Consider the following 19,584-nt stretch of genomic DNA (forward strand, 5'->3'; position numbering starts at 1 on the left):
ATCTATGAAAAACCGTGAAGTGATTCGGTCTTCCTGACTGTAGGGGGCAGTGCCGAGCTCTCCTGGGTTTTTCTTCATGTACAAGTCCAGATAAGACTGTGGACACGTGATCTGAGGTGTAGAGTGCAACTAAATCATAGATTCATCCCAGAAAATAAATTATAAAGAAATGGCAAAATAGAAGAGAAAAACGAAAGATTTAAAAATCATGTTTAGCTTTTACACACTGAGCCAAGCAGGAATACAAGGAATTTAAGCTCCTTCTGTTGGATTGAAATATCTGCGAGTCTGATTTTCCACAGCTTTGAGACGACTAAACAGAGCTTGAATGAGGAACTTTTACAGCACAGGTTCTACAACTGTTTGTGTTTAACATATCGCTCCAGCGATGAAGGGGTGATGCCTTTCAGAGATGATTGCAGGAGAGATATGCGGCAGAAGGGGAAGTTGTGCTGGGCGGCATGGAGAGCTGATCTGCTGTGGTTCAGAGACGCTCTGAGCAAAAACCCAGCTGGACGAGAGAGGGGCATTTAAATCTCCCTATACCGACATTTTAAACATATTTTAATGAAGCATTGTCAACCAGAATGACATATTTTTCAAAGAACTGGCTTTGTTCAACATAAAATAATGATAGTTTTGTAGAGTTTCGTAGAGAGAAAATGTATTGATCCAACTGTCAATGCCGTCTGAGTCTGTGTGTTGTTGGTTTATTGTTCTATTGTTCATACATGAAACATAAAGTAAAAAACATCAAAAATCCTTCGCGTCTGTATTAAACACATTCACTATTTTAACAAATACTGAGCCCCAAAAGAGAAGCAAGGCCCATCATCATTCACACACAAGGAAATTCACTCTGCTGCACAAGGAAATATAATAATGCAAAAAGATGATTAGGATGGGAAAATCATTAACTTCAGGAGGAAATGGGAGAGACAGAAATGTTTTGAGGTGTCACACCTGTGGCTTTCAAACCTGGTTTTGTACGTGGGAAAACTCAAGTGTTGCAATAAGAAAGAGTCCAGTCTTCAGGTTGAATTCAGCAAATCGAGACGGCAGGACGTCTCTGGTTCCGGTAATCAGTTTGTAGATATTGATGAACCACACCATTGTGTGTAAATGAAGCGAGGAGATAATCTCCATGAGGTGAACTCAGACACTGAGAGGTTTATTCAAACACTGGAACTCCTTGAAGTGTAAGATAGGCCAGATATGTGAGATAACGTATTGATAGACTGATTTCAGGGGGAAGATTTCACTGTCGTTGATCTTACTGATGTGTTGTTTTTAACATGTGAACATCAGCATTCTCAATAGAAAGATTTTTTTTTTTTTTTTTTATAAAAAGGTGAAAGTTAAGTTTTCACACCTTTTTTTAATTTCTCCCTGCACTATTGTTAATGTGACACCCATCCATCTGTCTTGTGATTGTTAATTGGCATGATGGAATGTTAATTTGACGGGAGGCTCGATCGAGACAGGCAGGTGTGTGTGTGTGTGTGTGTTTGGGATTTTTTTTTTTTTTTTCAAACTCAAAGGAGCAGCCTGACAGAAAATATGTGTGAATGTGATTAAAGGTGGATCGGCTCTTCCTATCAGCGGCGCTTGTGTTTCTGTGTAGCGTTGGTGTAAAGGGAACAAGGCAGGGAGGAAGCACACACACACACACACACACACACACACACACACACACACACACACACACACACACACACACACACACAGTGCATTTCCTCCATAAAACCACAGCTGTGTGAAAACAACACGGGGAGCATTCTTCAGCCAATTCTCTGGCTTTAACACAACACAGGACTCTGCAGTCGACGTCGGCCTCTGTTTCAGCTGAAACGTCGGCGTCTGCAGAGATAAAAAGCCCGTCAGGTGGGAGCTTGATTATGAAAACCGTCTTGCGTCATTAACGGAAGTTGAAAGATCAAAGTTGATGTGGGCGAAAAGTTTTGAGGCTCTTTTGACCAAAACCTATTAAAGGAGAAGTTGCTGCACGCGTGAGGAAGTTCCAGCTATAAGTTTTGGAGTATTTGTTCTGTAATCTCCACAACATAATTTCAAAGAAAATCTGTGCAGCAAAAGCCCCAAATGGAACGAGTCTTGTGACCTCCCTGCCACCACAGATCAGGAGCTCGTCTCTTATCTCCTTCTGAAGCGTCCCTGCTCACCTCTATTGATCCGGATTCCTCCCGGCTGCGATGTCACTGATGACACACGCTATTATTGATCAGCGCCGGCCGCCTTGGACCAACATGGCGTCCTGTTAGCATCCTCGGGGTATCAGCGTTTTGTTCTACGGCGACGCTTTAGCGCCTCAACAAGGCAAAGGCCACACATGAAAGGATTGGGAGTGTTTGAGCGATCAATTCTCACCCTGATTGTCATGTACAAAGCCTTCACTGTGTCCCCTCTGCTTCCAAAAAATGGTGGTGAGGGGAGTTTAAGCAGTAATTAACGCGTTGGCTCTCATCGTGAAAGCAGCGTTTTTAATGCCGTCGTATTATTCTGATTTGTTTTCCCGGGGAATGAAAGCAAAATCTCTTTGTCTTCATGTTGAGACAAAATAAATTGAATGAAATCGGGGACTTCTGTGGGCAACGGGGTCAAATGCAGGTCAAGTTGTGCAGACTGGTATTTATGTGGCTGCTGGCTGTCAGGAAAACAATAATGTGGCTCCAGAATGCTACATAATTGTTTTGTTCCGAAACAGCTACAAAGCGGTTCCTTTTTTTTGCTGCAAAAATCTCGTCTGAGGGTGAAAACTGTGTCCAACATTTGGGTCTGAGCTTCTTATTGCACAGCATAATCTCAAAGTTTGAAATCTAAATCGAGTTTATTAAAGAAGCTGAAATAGTTCAACCCTTCCTAACGACTAAAAAAAAGTTATTTCAGGCTCATACTCATGTGTCAAGGACAAACAGATGAGAAACACCCAAAATAGACATATCTTATCAGTTTGGGAATGGTCATAGCACCACTGGAAACAATGCCGAGGCAAGATGGGAGCTGAGCTTGACCCCAATAATGCGACGGCTCTGTCAAGAAACCTGGAGAACAGGAAGCCCACCGTACCTCTGTCTTCGTGGATAAAGTCATAAAAATGATAAACACTCGTTTCAATTAGCCTCCGTCAGGACAATGAGCGGCCGGCCGGCCGGCCGGGGAGGGTTTGGGTCGGGCCAGTAAAAGTGAAGAGATGAAAGAGTCAGTGTGGCTGACCTCCCCTGTTCGCTTCGCTGAGGAAACCCGGGTTTTCCCTTTCCCCTACTTAACTAATGATGATTCATCCGTCAATCAAGACACTTTATAAATAGCTTTTAGTCTCCCTGTTGAGCTGGGGTACCGAAGTGAGAAAACAGAAAAAAATTAGATCACTTTACCCTGAAAGAGTGGCCTGATGCTAGCTACATGCTAGCTACATTAGCTACTGAGTACATGCAGGTGGATCAATAAGCTGGTGGAATTAAAACAGAGGCATCATTTAGCGCTGGTATATATCATACAAAATAGACAAATAAGGCTGCACTGCTTCAGTTCTGGGTCTCCAACTGCATTTATTAAGATTTACTGATGGTATCTGAGCCAACTATGTGTTTCTATTGCTGAGCCAACATTCAGGGGATGGAATTAAGTACGGAGTGGTAGCTGCTGTAGAGATTTTAAATGAGAATGTGCATTCTACTTTAAATTAGCAATCAGTATAGTTGCTTTTTTTCTTCTTTTCTTAATAGTTTAGAAATGTTGAGCTTCCATCTCCTTCTCGATGGGTGTCTGCATTATAACATCATCTGTTAGATATGGTATTTTCATATTGCTGTCGCCTCTAAACGGCCTGAGAGAAACTGCAGCTCTATGGATGTTCTCAGGAAAGAGACTTTGATTATTTTACTTGTTGCTTCCGCTTTATTGTTGGCCGACCCCTGGCAGCGCGCAGACCCTGAGGTCACCACAACTCGTGGTGAAGAGTTTCTAAACATCCTCGTGTTAGCATGACTAAAGACATATTTAAGGTTTGTCTTGGACCAGAGCTGCAGGGAACGAGGGCGAGACGAGGAGATAAGGCGGATGCGCTCATCTCCAAGCCCGGCGGCCGGGACAAACAAGAAGCGGCTTTATCGTCGGCGCATCTTTACGAGGCGGCGGCAGGATGGTGCTGCAGGAGGGGTCGGGGTCGGGAGATATCCAAAAGCCCCACTTTGCTAAATGTGGAGCGAAAGCGGCCAATAAATACGGCGGCGCTGAGTAGATTCCCACCTGATTCCCAGCAGATCCCTGACAGATTAACGCCTCTGGAACAATGAGACAAGAGCGGAGACGGCTTCCTCTGTGTCCCCGCTCGTCTGCGGCGGACAACATCCCAGTGCTACCCTTTCTGCTGGGCTGGGGTGTGTGCTCTCGGGCAAGGAAACTTTCCCAGCAATCCCTTGAGGGATGGAGAGGGGGGGGAGAGCAATACTACCTCCAAAAGAACGTAAAAACATCTGCGTGAGCACGTGAGCCGGTCTCGCAAAGTGTGACGTTTTTTTTTTTCTTTTTTTATCTTTTTGCAGAATTTGAGGGAATTTCAAGTCCCCAATTTCTGTGACCAAAGGGTCTTACGTTGCATCCTCTGGAAAAAACACGAGCCGAAGACGACTTTCACATCCTGCATGCGAGCATAATTTAACCACTTTAGCCTGTGGGTGATCTCTCAGATCTGCAATCCTGCGGGGTGATTTTCAGGTTATGAAAAGTCGACTAAATACATTTCATAAATAAGTGAAACAGTAGTTTTCACGCATTATTCTGATCCTGCGGAGTTGGACTGACAGGCTGACAGCGGGGAGCTTTATTTCTTGAGTGACGACGCGATATGACTCATTTTCAAGTAAAGGTGTAATTTCTATAAACAGGACCACCCTCTGACGAGACTCCTCTCCCCTCCGCTCTCTCACACACCTGTGATGTGATCTCCTCCTGAAACTCTTCCCCCCTTCCTGAAACACCTCCCGTTCTCCAGAGGCAGGTGTCGGAGGAAGTCATAGTCTAATCACACCATCCAAACAATCGGTGCGTCGGTGCTGACACTGACAGATGTCTGCACGCTTTCAGAAAAGGTCCGTGACTCGACGTCCTCTACCGTCTTCGACACACACGCAGCCCAACTCACTGCAGTTCACGGACGCCGCTATTTCTGTTTCAAATTCAGTATACCAATGTGAAAAGAATCACAGGCAATTATCACCCAAATCTGCTCTTCCCTTCAGATCTTAAGCAGTTACGTGACTTCAATACTTAAAAGCGGAATACATGAACACCGTGAAGTATTTCTGTGTAATGTTTTTCTGGCTGAGATTCAGGCGACTTCTCCATCAGACACATTTTCTCCAGATAGCAGAGACATGAGTGCAACTCAATGCTAATGTGGCTTTATGAGGCGATAAGGCCGTTTATGGCCTCCACAGCTTAAACAGCCAAGAGAGTCGTAGCAGCAGTAATATTATTGGGTAGGGGTTGTTAAGACAGTGTGTCACTGTGCTTAACTGAGATTTGCCTAACTGAACACAGTTTTAAAGATACTAAAACAATCAATTTTACCCAATAAAAGACTGCCGTTGTGTGCGTGTGTATTTATGTAAAGTTGTCGCGCACAAATGAGTGATATTTAAAATAAAAAGAAACTGTGTAAACGTCATGAAGAGGAGAGCTGGGAAATACCAGATGTTCTACAATATCAATAAAACAGTTACAATTAAGTGAGCAGGAAAAAAAAAATCAATTAAGGGCTGAAGCTGAATGCCTGAAGCACTTGCACCTCTTTAGCAGCGTATTGTCTGAAGTGTTTTGGCTTTGTGCGGCCCGGGCCCGGAGCAGCTCCAGCGGCTCGGGGGATCAGCGCAGAGTGCTAACATATATATACCTTCCGTCGCTGTGATTTAAACTAACACCGCTGCCTCGCAGCGCGGCACAAAGGAGCCAGCAAGCGCATTGTGCAATTCCCAAGGAAGCCACCCACAGACATTTATACAGCGAGACTGGCGACCAGCGGCCCGGCCGCGTTTCAGAACTCGCATTCGGAAGGCGGACAGTTTGTGCCGCTAACGCCAAGGACAGGAAGTGCTTGCAGAGGGACGGGAAGCGCTCACCGCCGCAGTAGCCGAGGCTGGAACTGAGATAATGCCATTGTGTAAGCAAGCCAAGTGACCTCTCCCTGAGCGCGGAGTCCAGAGGCTGGCGTCGGGAGCCCTGGCCCCCACCCAGCCCCAGACTCCCCAGGCACGGGGCGGGGGAGTCGGTGGAGGAATGGCAGGGAGGAGGAGGTTTGAGGGGGGGGATGGGGGGGGGCACGAGGCGTGTCACCACTGCTTGTCCCCCCCCCCCCCCCTCCCCTGGCTTGACTCTGAACCTCACCTTGTAGAGGAAATGTGGCTACGACTCCAGACTTTATGACTTCTCCCATCAAACGCCAGGATTTTTCACTCCCACACACACACACACACACACACACACACACACACACAGAGGCGACCAGGGCGCGCTCGCATCCACGCCCATGTCAACACACGCATTCACAGACACACACACACGCAAACACAACACACACGGGGTCCCTCTTTCTCCATTCTCTTAGGGGGGGGGAAAACCCTATCAGGTCATCAGTGGTAAAATAGACGATGACAGTATTATGGTCCAGATCCTGTCCCATGCTGGACCCTCCAGCCCACCCCCAGAGGGTCACTCGGCGTGCTCTGGAGTCCCTGCTGGTGTCCGCTCGGGGCACCGAAAGGTTGCATAAGCATCTCTCATATTTCTGTCAGCCGCTTTTGACGTGTCGGAGAGACCGTCGAGCACGGCGAGATGGGATCGGGCCGAGAAAAGACGGGGCTGACAGGTTGGGGTCTGCCGGCTCTGATAAGGAGCTCTGCGGCCCGCGGCTGATGTTTGGATTTCTGGCCACAAACAGGGGCTTCATTCTGCCCTACATAAACACAGCAAGGCTGGATATTTGAGAAGCAACAGGTTGTGTTAACCTTTTCACTCTTACATGATCCCAATGCGCCAAAAAGGAAACACGCTCTCACACAGTTCTGTCGCTTACCTGCTTTACATGAGAGTTAATAAAGTTTATATTTGACTAGTGGATGAGCTCACAAATCCTTAGAAGCCTGACTGCAGCTCAGTGACTCATGTTTCACCTCAAGGAGGGAAAACTGGAGGGAAAAATGTTTCTATTTTAAACGTTTAAAACTTTATTAAAATACACAATAAACTTAATGAGGTGAATTTACTTAAAGTGTCATGACTTGGAGAGGACATTAACCCATATTTAGAGTTGCATTTTGCTATTTATTTTTTAATTCTGCCTCCCACTAAGTAGCTTGCAATGCCTTTCTTGTAAAATAAGGCAAACCCGTGGATGTCTCACGTGACTGAGAGCAAACTTAATCAATCAGCTGTTCGTTTGATTCATTAACATCACAGACAGAAGTCTGGCTGCTCCAGCATTCAGAACCCCCAATCCCATCAAATCAAAAACCTTTGTCCCGCACGTCGTGATGCAATCAGAGAAACTCTTCAATCGAGAGAAGTTTGGAGGATTAATCACACTTCACGCGCAAACTTGATTTGGCTGATTCAGCCAATACACATGATCAAGTGTATTGCAGAGGTGATGACTGCAGTCTGTAAACAATGTAAATGCTTTTGTAGATGAAATATTTGAAGTTTATACTGTTTTTTTTTTTTTTTTTTTTTTTTTAAATCGGATGCTTTGTTGAAAATGTTCTCCATGCTGCAAAAACACCAAATCGACCTAAACTGGTTCTGAGATGAGCGCTTATGAAATTACTCCCCGTTTCTCCCTTCAGATGCGCTCACCGCGCCAAACAAGGCCGGGAGGCGGGGAGCCCTGAACTTTTTTACACCTTTGTAGTAGCGGGCACTCCCTCCGCGTGGTGATTGGCTGCCTGCGCGCTTATAGCGCACGAGCGTCCTCAGCCTGTGCTGAGTTGTCGGTCTCATTCAGTCCTGGAAGTAGCAGATGGATGCAGCTGATTGTTTTTCAACTAACGGCAAAGAATATTTTCTGTGAAGCGTTTCTTTTGTAATATTGTTCTTTTTTTCCTTTTTTTCTCTTTTTTTTTTTTTTTTTTTTTTTTTTTTGTATTTGATCGATAAGCAGTCGGTGGTCGTGCGCGCGTCGCGCCTCCTGCGAGCTGACCGGTGGCTCTCCGAATCCCCCCCCCTCCCCAGCTGGACAGAGATGAGTAGTCCCGATGCGGGTTACGCCAGCGACGATCAGACCCAGGCAAGGTGCGCGATGTCAGTCATGATGCCTGGAATGGGACACTGCCAGTGGGCCGACCCCCTCAGTCCCCTCGGGGACGCCAAAGTGAAGAGCGAGCCGTGCGCGTCCGGCTCCGGCGGCCAGAGCCGCGGGAAGAGCGAGCCGCGCATCCGCCGGCCGATGAACGCCTTCATGGTCTGGGCCAAGGATGAACGCAAGAGGCTGGCGCAGCAGAACCCGGACCTGCACAACGCGGAGCTCAGCAAAATGCTGGGTGAGTACAACACACACTTTAAAAAAAAAAAAAAAAAAAGAATCTTATCTGGAAAATTATTCATTTTTATTATTACCATAATTTTTCAGCACTCTCTTAATAATTAAGTGCTATTTCAACATAGAATGAGTTTTATTAACTTGTTATTAACGCATCTGAATCGTTGGGATTGCTGGTACATCTTTTTAAAAGTTACCCCGCCTGCAGATGTAACCTCCAAAACCTGTTCCTGCCCCTTGAAATGGCAACAGGCTATTTTGGTGTGCTGCGTTGGGTATCTGCTGACATATCGCTGATGTGCGCTCTCCTCTTGACCTGCAGGGAAATCGTGGAAAGCCCTTCCTGTCACGGAGAAGCAGCCCTTTGTGGAGGAGGCCGAGCGGCTGCGGGTTCAGCACATGCAGGATCACCCCAACTACAAGTACCGGCCCCGGCGGAGGAAGCAGGTGAAGAGGATTAAGAGGCTGGACTCTGGCTTCCTGGTCCACGGCGTCGGGGATCACCAGGCCCTGCCCGTGGACAGTCTGGGCCTGGGCTACCACGAGCACGGCTTCCAGGTCCCGGCGCAGCCGCTCGGCCACTACAGGGATGCTCCGGCCGTCGGCGGCCCCTCGTATGAGTCCTACAGCCTCCCGACGCCCGACACCTCCCCCCTGGACGCCGTGGAGTCAGACTCCATGTTCTTCCCTCCGCATTCTCAGGAGGAGTGCCACATGATGCCTCCGTACCCGTACCACCCCCAGGCCCCCGAGTACCAGCCCCAGGACCCGCTCGGCAGCCACCACCACCACCACCACAGCAGCAGCAACGCCGTCCTGCACCGACACCCCGAGCAGCAGCCGCCGCCGCCCCCCCCTCAGCCCCCCTCCTACATGGGATGCCCCAACCCCCTGGCCATGTACTACACCCAGCACTGCAGCCTCCCGAAGCGGCACCCCGGCGGCGCCGGGCAGCTCTCCCCGCCGCCCGACGCCCACCCCCACCCGGCGGACGGCGTGGAGCAGATGCACCACTCCGAGCTGCTGGCCGAGGTGGACCGCAGCGAGTTCGAGCAGTACCTCAGCTCCTCCTCCTCCTCCTCGGCGGCGGCGGCGGCGGCGGGGCGCGTGGAGATGACGGGCTTGCCGTTCGGGCCACACGAGGGTGGCATGCAGGGACCAGACAGCCTCATATCGTCGGTGCTGTCAGACGCCAGCACAGCTGTGTATTACTGTAGCTACAACAACTCCTAACCTCCCGCCCGGCTGCAAGGACCCGCGGTCTGACCCCAGACCCGTGCGGCTGCGCTTCAGCTCGGCGTTCGTTTCTGTTTCTCCTTCTCACTACAGACACAGGGTGCTCCTCAGATTTTTTTAATGCAGCTTTAAAGACTTTGTACTGTATGTGTGGAAGAGCGGAGAATAAAGCCATAGGATATTTTGATATGAACACTGGTTTTAACATTTCTCTTCTTGCAGGAATATGAATTGTTTTTTGTGATAATAAGTAGTGTACAGTCACTATTTTACAGTTTATGTATAAAATGAAGGTGTTTTTTTTTTATACTTTTGCACTTTTGAAAAATAAATGTTTGCAAATTGTCTCTTGTTGCATGCTCATTATTTATATTCCCAGGAACACTTCACTCAATATCTTCACTTTGGTGTTCCCAGGTGACACATATATTTGTTTTTTAAAGTGAAATCCACATTCTGAGGGTTTTTCCATGTAGCTTCTTCTTCTTCCCGGGTCATCCAGTGTTTTGCTCTGCTTCATGAGGCCCGGGCTTGTTTTTGAGCTGAATGGGCTCCCGGCCGCTCACCTGGAAGCGGGGCGGCGAAGGTCCGTGACCCGGCTTCCTGACCCGGACGGGCTGGAGGTAATCTCAGTGTCTGCGCTTCGCACGGCGCCTTGTTTTCGCGGCACGGGAGCACGGTTAATGCTCCGGACATCCTGGCTGCAAATGATTTAGTGTCTTCTGATTAATGCAAGGTAATTTTAAATTGCTACACCTCAGGAACAATGGTGACGCCTAATTTAGTGTATTTAAACAAAGGAACAAGAAAAGTCATCCTCCAGTGTCCATATTAACCAAACAATGACTCTGGGTTTTATCCCTCATGTTACTCTCACAGTAATCAAAGCTTGTAGGTAGAAATCTTTCTAATAAACGCTGAGGCTAATTTTTCATGTATTTATAACTCAGAAAGAGTCCTGTTTTATAAATAGAAGTTTGCGTATTTTAAAAGGAAGAGGTTCTTTTCTGAGGGGTCAATCACCCTGACCTCTCCAACCATTTTTAGCTCTTCAGAGGAAACATGCTCCAGAGGTGTATATATTCATGGGCTTTGTTCACGCTGGATGTTTTAAAATGTTCTCTAATATAGAAGTAGACGTCGGACCGGGAGGTAAATACTGGCGGTTCTTCCCACGCTCATATTTCATGGTGTCACCTCTTTTAAATCGTCTCCGGTGAGCCCAAACAGCTCCGGTCCCCCCACTTCAACCTACGTTTTGACTTTCTTTGTGATCTAAATAAGCGCCGTCTGCTCAGTGGAAGGCGCCGTGGCGTGTTTGGACGCTCGTTCGCCTCCGAGCCGTGCGGTAACGGCCGTGGACGTGTCTGAATCCAGTCTGAGGCTGAGTGGCGGGTTTATCCTCCCTGTTGTTCCGGCTAATGGCCGCATAACAACAGGCTCAGGCCTCGATCCCCCCCAGGGCCTGGTCAGGGTGGGTGGGAGCGTCACCTGCACGGCAGACCCCCCACGTCACCTGCGATACCATCTCCACCAGGCCGGCCGACGAGGAAGAGCCCAACGAGGGGAACGTCCCGACGGGGGGAAAGTGTCAGATAACAAACCGCGGAGGCATTTGAAAATGTTCCTAATGGATCCGTCTGGCACGTTTCTTATTAAAACCATCGGCTGTGTTTTGATTAACTTTCAAAGACAGCAGTAAATTTGCCACCGGGCAGTGTTTAAATAGTTTAGATTCAGACATTTCTGAGGAAACTATAGAAATGATGCAACAAAACTGAAATTTTCAATTTTCAGATGATATAATGCAGCTCGGAGTGGTTCAATACAAATAACTGAAGTAACTAAAAATCTAATCAGTAAGTTCGAAAGTAAATGTATATTAGTGTTACTGTATTTAGAACCATAGTACAAGAGTAAAACACCAGGGTAGTAAAATATAATAAAAAAACTAAAGTTGTTTACAGTGTTACAATCCAAAATCATTTATTTAAAAATTTAGAAATGCACCACACACAGTAAAAATGTGTATTTTCTGTGTTTAATACTTCCATAGATTTTGCATTCTTTATAATATGTATCTCATATTTTATGTGAATTAAAATCTTGTGTTTCATATTATTGTATATTGTGTAGAAACATCCAGAACTCTAAACCGCAGATGCAATAAATATCTAAAGTCCAATTTATTTTAAAAATTGTGCAAATGTGTCTTTTATCATCACATGGATGTAAATAATACAAGCTTGTGCAGAAAACAACCTCATGAGCGACTCATTTTACACAGTATAGCTCAGATTCTTACGCTTATGCTGAAGATAACATGCATTCCCTTAAATATCTGCATTTTTTTGTGTGATATTTACAGCTGAGATGTTTCTCCGAGTCAGAATGTTTCCAGGTGAGAAATGTGGTCGGAGCAGAGGGAGCTCAGGAAGTCAGAGCTTTCATGGTGTTCTTGCTGCTCCAGCAGTGTTCATCTGTGTGTGCTTGTGCTTGTGCGTGTGTGTGTGTGTGTGTGTGTGTGTGTGTCAGGGTGTGTGTGTGTCCTGGGGCTCTGCTGCCAGCAGTCTGCAGAGAGCCACTCAGAGATTACAGCAGCACCGCCGGCTACATTAACACAGCGGCACTTAATCATGGCACTGCCCTAATCTCATCTCAGGTAGCTGCCTTTCACAAACACACACACACACACGCGCGCGCGCTGACAAACACAGTCGCCTCATTTACCCACAAAGTCAGCTGCAATTTAATACAACAAACCCACAAGATCAGCTGTCGGCAGCAAACACAGTAAAGTTCATCAGGAGAGTTCAGAGTCAATACAGAGCAGCACGAACGTCCTGAATAAACACCGAGATAAAAATCACACACACAACAAACACGGCAGCCACCCACAAACTCAATCCAGGTGCAAGTGTGATTACCCATAATTAATATGTCTCCCGTGACCTTAAAGCACTCAGGGGAGCGAATCAAAAGGCAGGACAAATTGGTTCGTCATTATGGATGCAAGTGGAATTCGGATGGTTCAGAACTGGTCGTCAGTCAACAAAACACACACTCGGGCGGTTTGTTAACCTTTAGAAAGCAAGCTCATGTTGCAGGCCTCTTCCTGAAACCCATGTGCCGGCGGTAAAAAGTTTATTTCAGAGGGAATATGGTGCTCCTGTATGAAATGATGAAAAGGGGATTGATGAAATGGCGCTTCCAAAACCCAAAATGCATTTCTTTTGTGGAAATCAGAAAACCTCAAGGAAAAGTAAATTTTCCACAGAAAGGCTTCTCAAGTCCAGACTCTATAATCTCACTGTGGGGCGAAAAGTGCAAATGAAGTGCCATATAAATGAACAACATCACTGATACAGTAAGATGAGACCTTATTTTGTTAGTTTGGGTTCTGAGGCTGAGGGAAACGTCTTCCATGCTGAGTCGGCTCCACAGCGCTACATCCAAAATCCATGTATTACCAGCATGGTGATTCATCGCAGAACAATAACATCGCAGTAGATTCAAGATGCAACTCAAGAAAAACAATCATTCTACTGTACTTGAGTAGTATTTTGAGACACTTTTAAGAGTAATCCCACAATTCGATATGATAAATATTCAGGAAATCCCATTTAAATAGTCTAATAATAGAAGCTTCAGAGGTTTCTCTGACCTCTGACCTAACTTTCATCAGCTGCCAAACATTTTGTTTATGGTTCATAAATCAGCTATAATGGATAGATGTTTGATTAACGGTGAAACAGATAACACCTTACAGATAATGACGCGCTGATGCATGAAAATTTGAACTGTTATAACACACACACACACGGACACACTCAAGCTCAACAAACTTGAATATCTCTTCGTTTCCAGTCATTTTCACCTCGGTTAGACTTTTTATGTACAAATATAGATTCATAAAGGAAGTATTTAACTATTTCTCCAGTTGTATCATGGAGTAATAAACTGATCAGTGGCTGAAAGGTGAATCTGTCCAGTGTGTTTGGTTTCAGAGCGAGGGCCCAAACTGATTAAGTCATTGATAGTAGATTGTGAATGCAGCATGTGAGACAGCTGCAGGAGAGGGTGTGTGTGTGTGTGTGTGTGTGTGTGTGTGTGTGTGTGTGTCCCGCTCTAAAGCAGAGCTGGTTGCTCATAATCCCAGGCATATGCTGTTCCTCTCTGGCCTGATCGCTTTTATGGTCTCTGCCTGTCACACCACCGTCCAGTTGTGCTCCCACTATATATAGTTCCACAGATACAGTCGATCTCTGCTCAATGCCGTGACTCAATAGTTTATTTTTCTACCGATTCCGACGCCGATTTCTGTGCGTCTCTCGCTCTCTGCCGTTCACACGTGCACAGATAAAAATAAGCTCTGTGGTGTGAACTGTTACGTTGAACAGGTAGCCACACTTTTTTCTTTTTCTTTTTCTTTTTCTTTTTTTTTTTTAATGACACGACGTCGACTGCTGACTCAAAATTCACACGGAATTTTCACAAATGAGCTTTGAAGTATTTTTAAGGCGCCGCATTATTAGAAGGTGAAACAGTTTGGTGCAACACGTTTTCTGTCTTTGTGGGAAACATCACTGTTTTATTGATGTGCTGTGGTGTACGTTTGAATTTACATTATGAAAAGCTTACTTTTTGCACACAGTATCTAGTTGACTTCATAAATATAACTCAAGTTTTCATATTTATTCATCCAAAAATGAAAAACATTTAACACAAGGATAATAGAAAACACTGGAAATGAACACGACACCCAAAATACGACAAAATCACACATTTTCTGAAGATTGTGATTCACATTTAAATTAATTTCTAATGAAATTCTACTGAAGTTTGGCAGCTTGGTCTCATTGAAATGCAGGACGGTTCTGTTTCCGGTGGTGCTGCGGCTACATGCAACAGTCAAATATAACAGTGACAAATGAGCAACGCAGAGAAAAGAAAGAAAGAAACGAGCAGATATGATCTGAAGTGTCCGCAGCACAAAAACGATTTCAGTAAAACAAACAGAAGCTTGGACGGATAGGAGTGATTATAGAGCGCTGGTTCGGTGCCAGGGAACATTTTTCAAGCAGGCTGGCACATTTGTTTCACAGTCAGGAATTGACTCAGGGAGCTGAATCGACTCCAGGCCTCTCCTGATCAGCTCGGCACTCTCCGTTCTTTTGTTTGAATCCCCTCGTGGCATTCAGGACAATTTTTAGCTCGCGTCCAGGCGGCCAGTGAGTGTAAGATGACTGCATCAGCAGTCAGCTTCCTCTCCGCCGTGTTTTTCTTTGGGAGGCTAAAAGGTGCCGGCGGGGGTTTTGGCCTCGCTCCTCGGGCCTGGCGTCCTCTCCGGGTGGCTTCTCGGCGCTGGACCGCCCTCCTTTAGGAAGCAGGCGAGGAAAGCGAGCAATGGTTAACGTGCTGAGGAGAAGTGGACCGTGACTCAACGCTGTTGGTGACTAACCTCAGTTCGGAGCCAGTGTCCAGTCAGCAGAATGATCAATGCATCAGGAAGCACATACAATCTACCGAAATTAAACAGCGTAAGTGTTTCAGTTTGTTGACTAACTGTTAAAAAGAGAATAAAAAATGTGAAAGGTCGGAATTAATTTGTAGTAATTTGTAGTGAATCTGTATAAAACAGATGAAATTCAAATGTCTTAAAACAGAAAGGTTCAGATATTTCACATCAAGGGGGAAAAAAAAAAGGAAAAAAGGAACTGGAGGCTGGTATACATGAAGATAAATGCGGACTATTGTCTGCTGATGTTTTCGGTCCATCTCTGAGTCTCGTGCGGAGCACCTGTCCCCACTTCCTCCCTCGGACGACTCCTGTTTGCCTCGTCCATGAAAGATTGTCTGGGAACATCCTCTGTCCGGGAGGAAACCGCGCTCTGTGAAAATCACACCACTCGTCCCGTTTTGGGAATCGCCGGTAGGACTTCCTAAAAACATACAAATACATAAGGAATAAAGGCTAAATAAAGCAGGGTGAGGGCCAGAGTGCCGTGACCCGGGTCAGCCGCCTCTGTTGTCTCATTGTGTGCGATGAGTGTGTGACGAGTGTGTGTGTGTGTGAGCAGCTGACATGTTGTCCTTGTGTATATTTTAAGTATATTTGCTGTTCAGTTCCAGCATTATTCAGCACATCTGGTTATAAATAGAGCTGAGGCCGTCTGCGCGGCACTCTCTCAATCTGAGCTCCAGGATCATATTTTTAGATAAACGATAAAGCAAAGTTAACGTGGAGCACAACAATGTCTAGACAGTGACTTTTCTCAGTGACACGATCAGTCAGAAGGCTGTCTCTCACACAGGAAGAGTATTTGTGTTCATGTTGTTGGATTATGAACTTCAAACAAATATCAAACACGATTTCCACAGAAAAAAGCAAACAGTCCACTTCCAGCTTCCCCGGGAGCTGGCTGCGGGTTCCTCCGTCTGCTGGGGGCTGAAACAGTCTGCGACACACACCCCGACACAAACACACACACACACACACACAGAAAACACCTGAAATGACGTCAGGCCTTCTGCATGTGGAACAATGATCATGGGCTGAGGTGTAATACCGGATGGCGCCAGCAGGAGGCACCTGAGTACAAGACTACATGGAGCCCAGGTTTAAAACCACGAGGGCGACTTTAAATAGTCTCACTTTAGAAAAAACAAAACAAAAAAAAACCTTTATTCTTCTCTATCAACACAAACCAAGCCCTAAATACCTAAATATGTAACTTTAAATTGTTACATCAGTACTGATGTAAAAAAAATAGAAGATCAAAATTCATGTTAACATCTTTTGCTCATGTGATTTTAATAAGAACATTATTATTATTATTATTATTATTATTATTATTATTATTATTATTATTAAAATTGTACTTTCATTAATTCTTTCCGTTTTTCAAAATTTCACACAATAGTTTGGTCAGTATTTTCATTCCTAAATTCAAAAGCTTATATTTACAATAGAGCGTATATTGTGATGGAGGACTATAAGTCATTTAAAGGGACGTCTCACAGTTCGACTAGTATCAACAGTGATACATGTTTTCATGGGATTAATACCTATATGCCGCCCTGCAGTCTCTTTAATACCTTTAAAATAAATCATGTTTGCGCTGATCACTATATTTAGATCAGAACTGCTCACAAGGCCCCGGCGGGCGACCAGATGTCCGCAGGCACCACACTGGCTGCCCCTGATTTAGAACATTTGTTTTATATACTGCGAATACCAGCGTAAGATCGGTATTCTCAAAACAGAAGCTTAAAGCTTCGAGATGTTGGAAAGTATGCTCTCACAAGCATGATATACAGCGGAGAAACATTAAAAAAAAAAGCAGACACATAAATGTTTATTTGAGTGCTAATTTCACTCAAAAGCTTCCTCTAAGTGGTTGAGCTGGTGGAAAATGTGTGAGGGTGAGGAGAGGTCAACGCACGTGAGCCCGCTGCGATTCTCGTATGGATCCAGGTGAAGTGACGTGGCCCGGTAATCCCTGATCAAGTCCTGCCGTGGTCACGCACAGGCCGGTATTTTAAGCTACAGTTCGGCTGACACTTTCACCACCGAGTGGCTCAGTGAGATGTCGTGATCTGAGAGCACTGACGTCCTCGTGAACGCCAGACTTTACAGTTAACACTGAAAAGATGATGTGTAGAAACGAGATCTCTCAGTGTTTTTGTGCAGCTAAAAGTTGCCGCATAAAATGGCATCACTTTCTTTTTTTAGTGTCTCCGAACAGTTTGGGCCATCTGGACGAGCGGCTCCCGGCAGGAATCCGCCAACAGTCGATGGCGCTAAATCATCCGAATATTGCATAATTTTTTTTTTTCTACATCTGACATCACATCCTGGTTTTGTCCCGTTTCCGTGATTGTGAAAATCAGACGGAGCCCTCGGTCATAAAAATACGGACAAGCGAGCGATTGTTGCTGCGGTGTATTGTTCAGATTTTAATCTGCGCCGATAATCACGGACGGTTTCCCTCTGCAGCTGCTATCTGTCCATGTGTTGTGTGAAATTCTGCTCTCACGCGTCACAAACGGTTAAAACTCCGTTTTGGTTGAAAAGTTTGAGATGCAAACTAATATGTGCTCAAGCTGAATGAAAACATGTGAAATGAAGCTTTAAGTCAAGAATGTGACTGTAAATGAGCCCCGTGGCAACAAGCTGCAGCTGCTCTATCTGAATGTGAATGAAGCAAACGGGAACATTTCACTAGTTACTGTGTAAAATGGAACATCCACAGTTCAAACTACTAATGTTACAAAAAAAAAATTAACTAATTAATTGCAACGCTGACCATAGTTAATTGTGATTAATCACATCATTGGTTAACTTGTAATTAACACACAAAATCACCAATTTAATGCATGAAAATGTCTTTATCTGAATCTTTTAGAATAAGTGGAGCAGTTTCACATCAGAAAACACTCACAAATGTGGAATTTGAACCGTCCAACCTTTTGAAGTTGAGGTGCTCAAGGGAAGGCCAGTCCCACTTTCTCTTTCGGTGTTTAACAGTCCAGAACGTAGACGCCACAGGAGGACGTCTGTAACATCTTCAAGCATCAGATGGAGACTCTGATCCTCATATTTCACCTGGACGTCACAGGGATGAAGAAAACAATAAAGTCTCAGAGACAGCAAAATGAGTTTTCTCTCTTATTTCTTTTCTTTAAGCTGACTGCTAACCCGAACCCTAATCCTGTGATTAATCACAATTTAAGAGATTAATCTTTGCCAGTTTCCTCTTGCAAGCCCGTAGTTGTGAATGTGACTGTGCGTGGTTATTATCAGTGTGTGTGTGATGGACTGGTGATCTGACCAGTGTGTGTGTGTGTGTGTGTGTGTGTGTGTGTCCTGCCCTTACGCAACAGAAAGGAAGAAGAACAGGGAAACAAACTCAGCTGCCTATAATTCCACAGAACCACACAGATTATTGTCAGTTCTGTTTTTGTCTCATGGAGAAACTAATCATCGCGTCACTGATGAATCTGCTGAGTCATCGTTTGACGGCGCAGAGAGAGAATTCATCTTCCAGGCACATTTTACAGACAGCATCTCCACTGAGAGCGGTGAAGGAAGTGACCGACAGGTGAACCCTGACCCCTCGGATAATCTGATGAACCGTCCAGAGGGACGAGTCAGACGGCGGACGAGTCAGATCAGCAAGTCACATCCGCTCGTCGTCAGGCTGAGAGAAAATCAAGACAGACTCGCTGGGTCTGAACGTGAAGCCTGAATAAAAGAGAGAGAGAGGGAGAGAGAGAGGAGGGGGCAGAAGGGCAGAAGGATTGGCTACGTGCACATTCCTGTGTATGTGCCTACTGGTATCGGTGTGTGTGTGGCCGCCGTAGGCGCGCGGAGCGGCGCATGTGCCGCTCGCAGCGTCTGGAAAGTCCATTTGAGCGGCGCTCAGGATGCCAGCGTCTCAGAGCGGGAGGCCGCCTGTCTCGCCCTCGGCGGCCGACCCTTAATCAGAGGAAGGTTGTCCAATGCGAGCGCGGACGGATAAATCACTCCTCGCCCCGGCCCCGCTATCTGGGACGGCCGCAGCCAGGTCGTCCCGTCAGCGGACTGGCCCTGGGCCCGGACCCTCCAAAGCTAACAGCCATGTGGTTTTGAGCCCTTTGGTGGAGGGGTCCCGGCCCGCCGCCGCCCCCCGGAGAATAATAGTCTGCATTCTGAGCATATCGGTATTTATATTTCTGTGGAGAGGCTTGCTCGATGATATGCGGCATCCTCTTAATCTGCACACCCTGAAAAGACACACACTTTACACACACCT

At 45.9% G+C, this 19,584-nt stretch overlaps 1 protein-coding gene across 1 annotated transcript; it reads left to right on the forward strand.

The window, feature by feature from the left end:
* Positions 1–8,201: 8,201 nt before the first annotated feature.
* On the forward strand, positions 8,202–10,099 carry LOC115394373 (transcription factor Sox-17-alpha). Its single transcript, XM_030099676.1, has 2 exons — positions 8,202–8,552; positions 8,874–10,099. Exons 1-2 carry the CDS (start codon positions 8,255–8,257, stop codon positions 9,782–9,784), a joined length of 1,209 nt encoding a protein of 402 aa, XP_029955536.1. The 5' UTR covers positions 8,202–8,254; the 3' UTR covers positions 9,785–10,099.
* Positions 10,100–19,584: the final 9,485 nt, after the last annotated feature.

Source organism: Salarias fasciatus, chromosome 9 (assembly GCF_902148845.1).
Source record: "Salarias fasciatus chromosome 9, fSalaFa1.1, whole genome shotgun sequence".
Lineage (NCBI taxonomy): Eukaryota > Metazoa > Chordata > Actinopteri > Blenniiformes > Blenniidae > Salarias > Salarias fasciatus.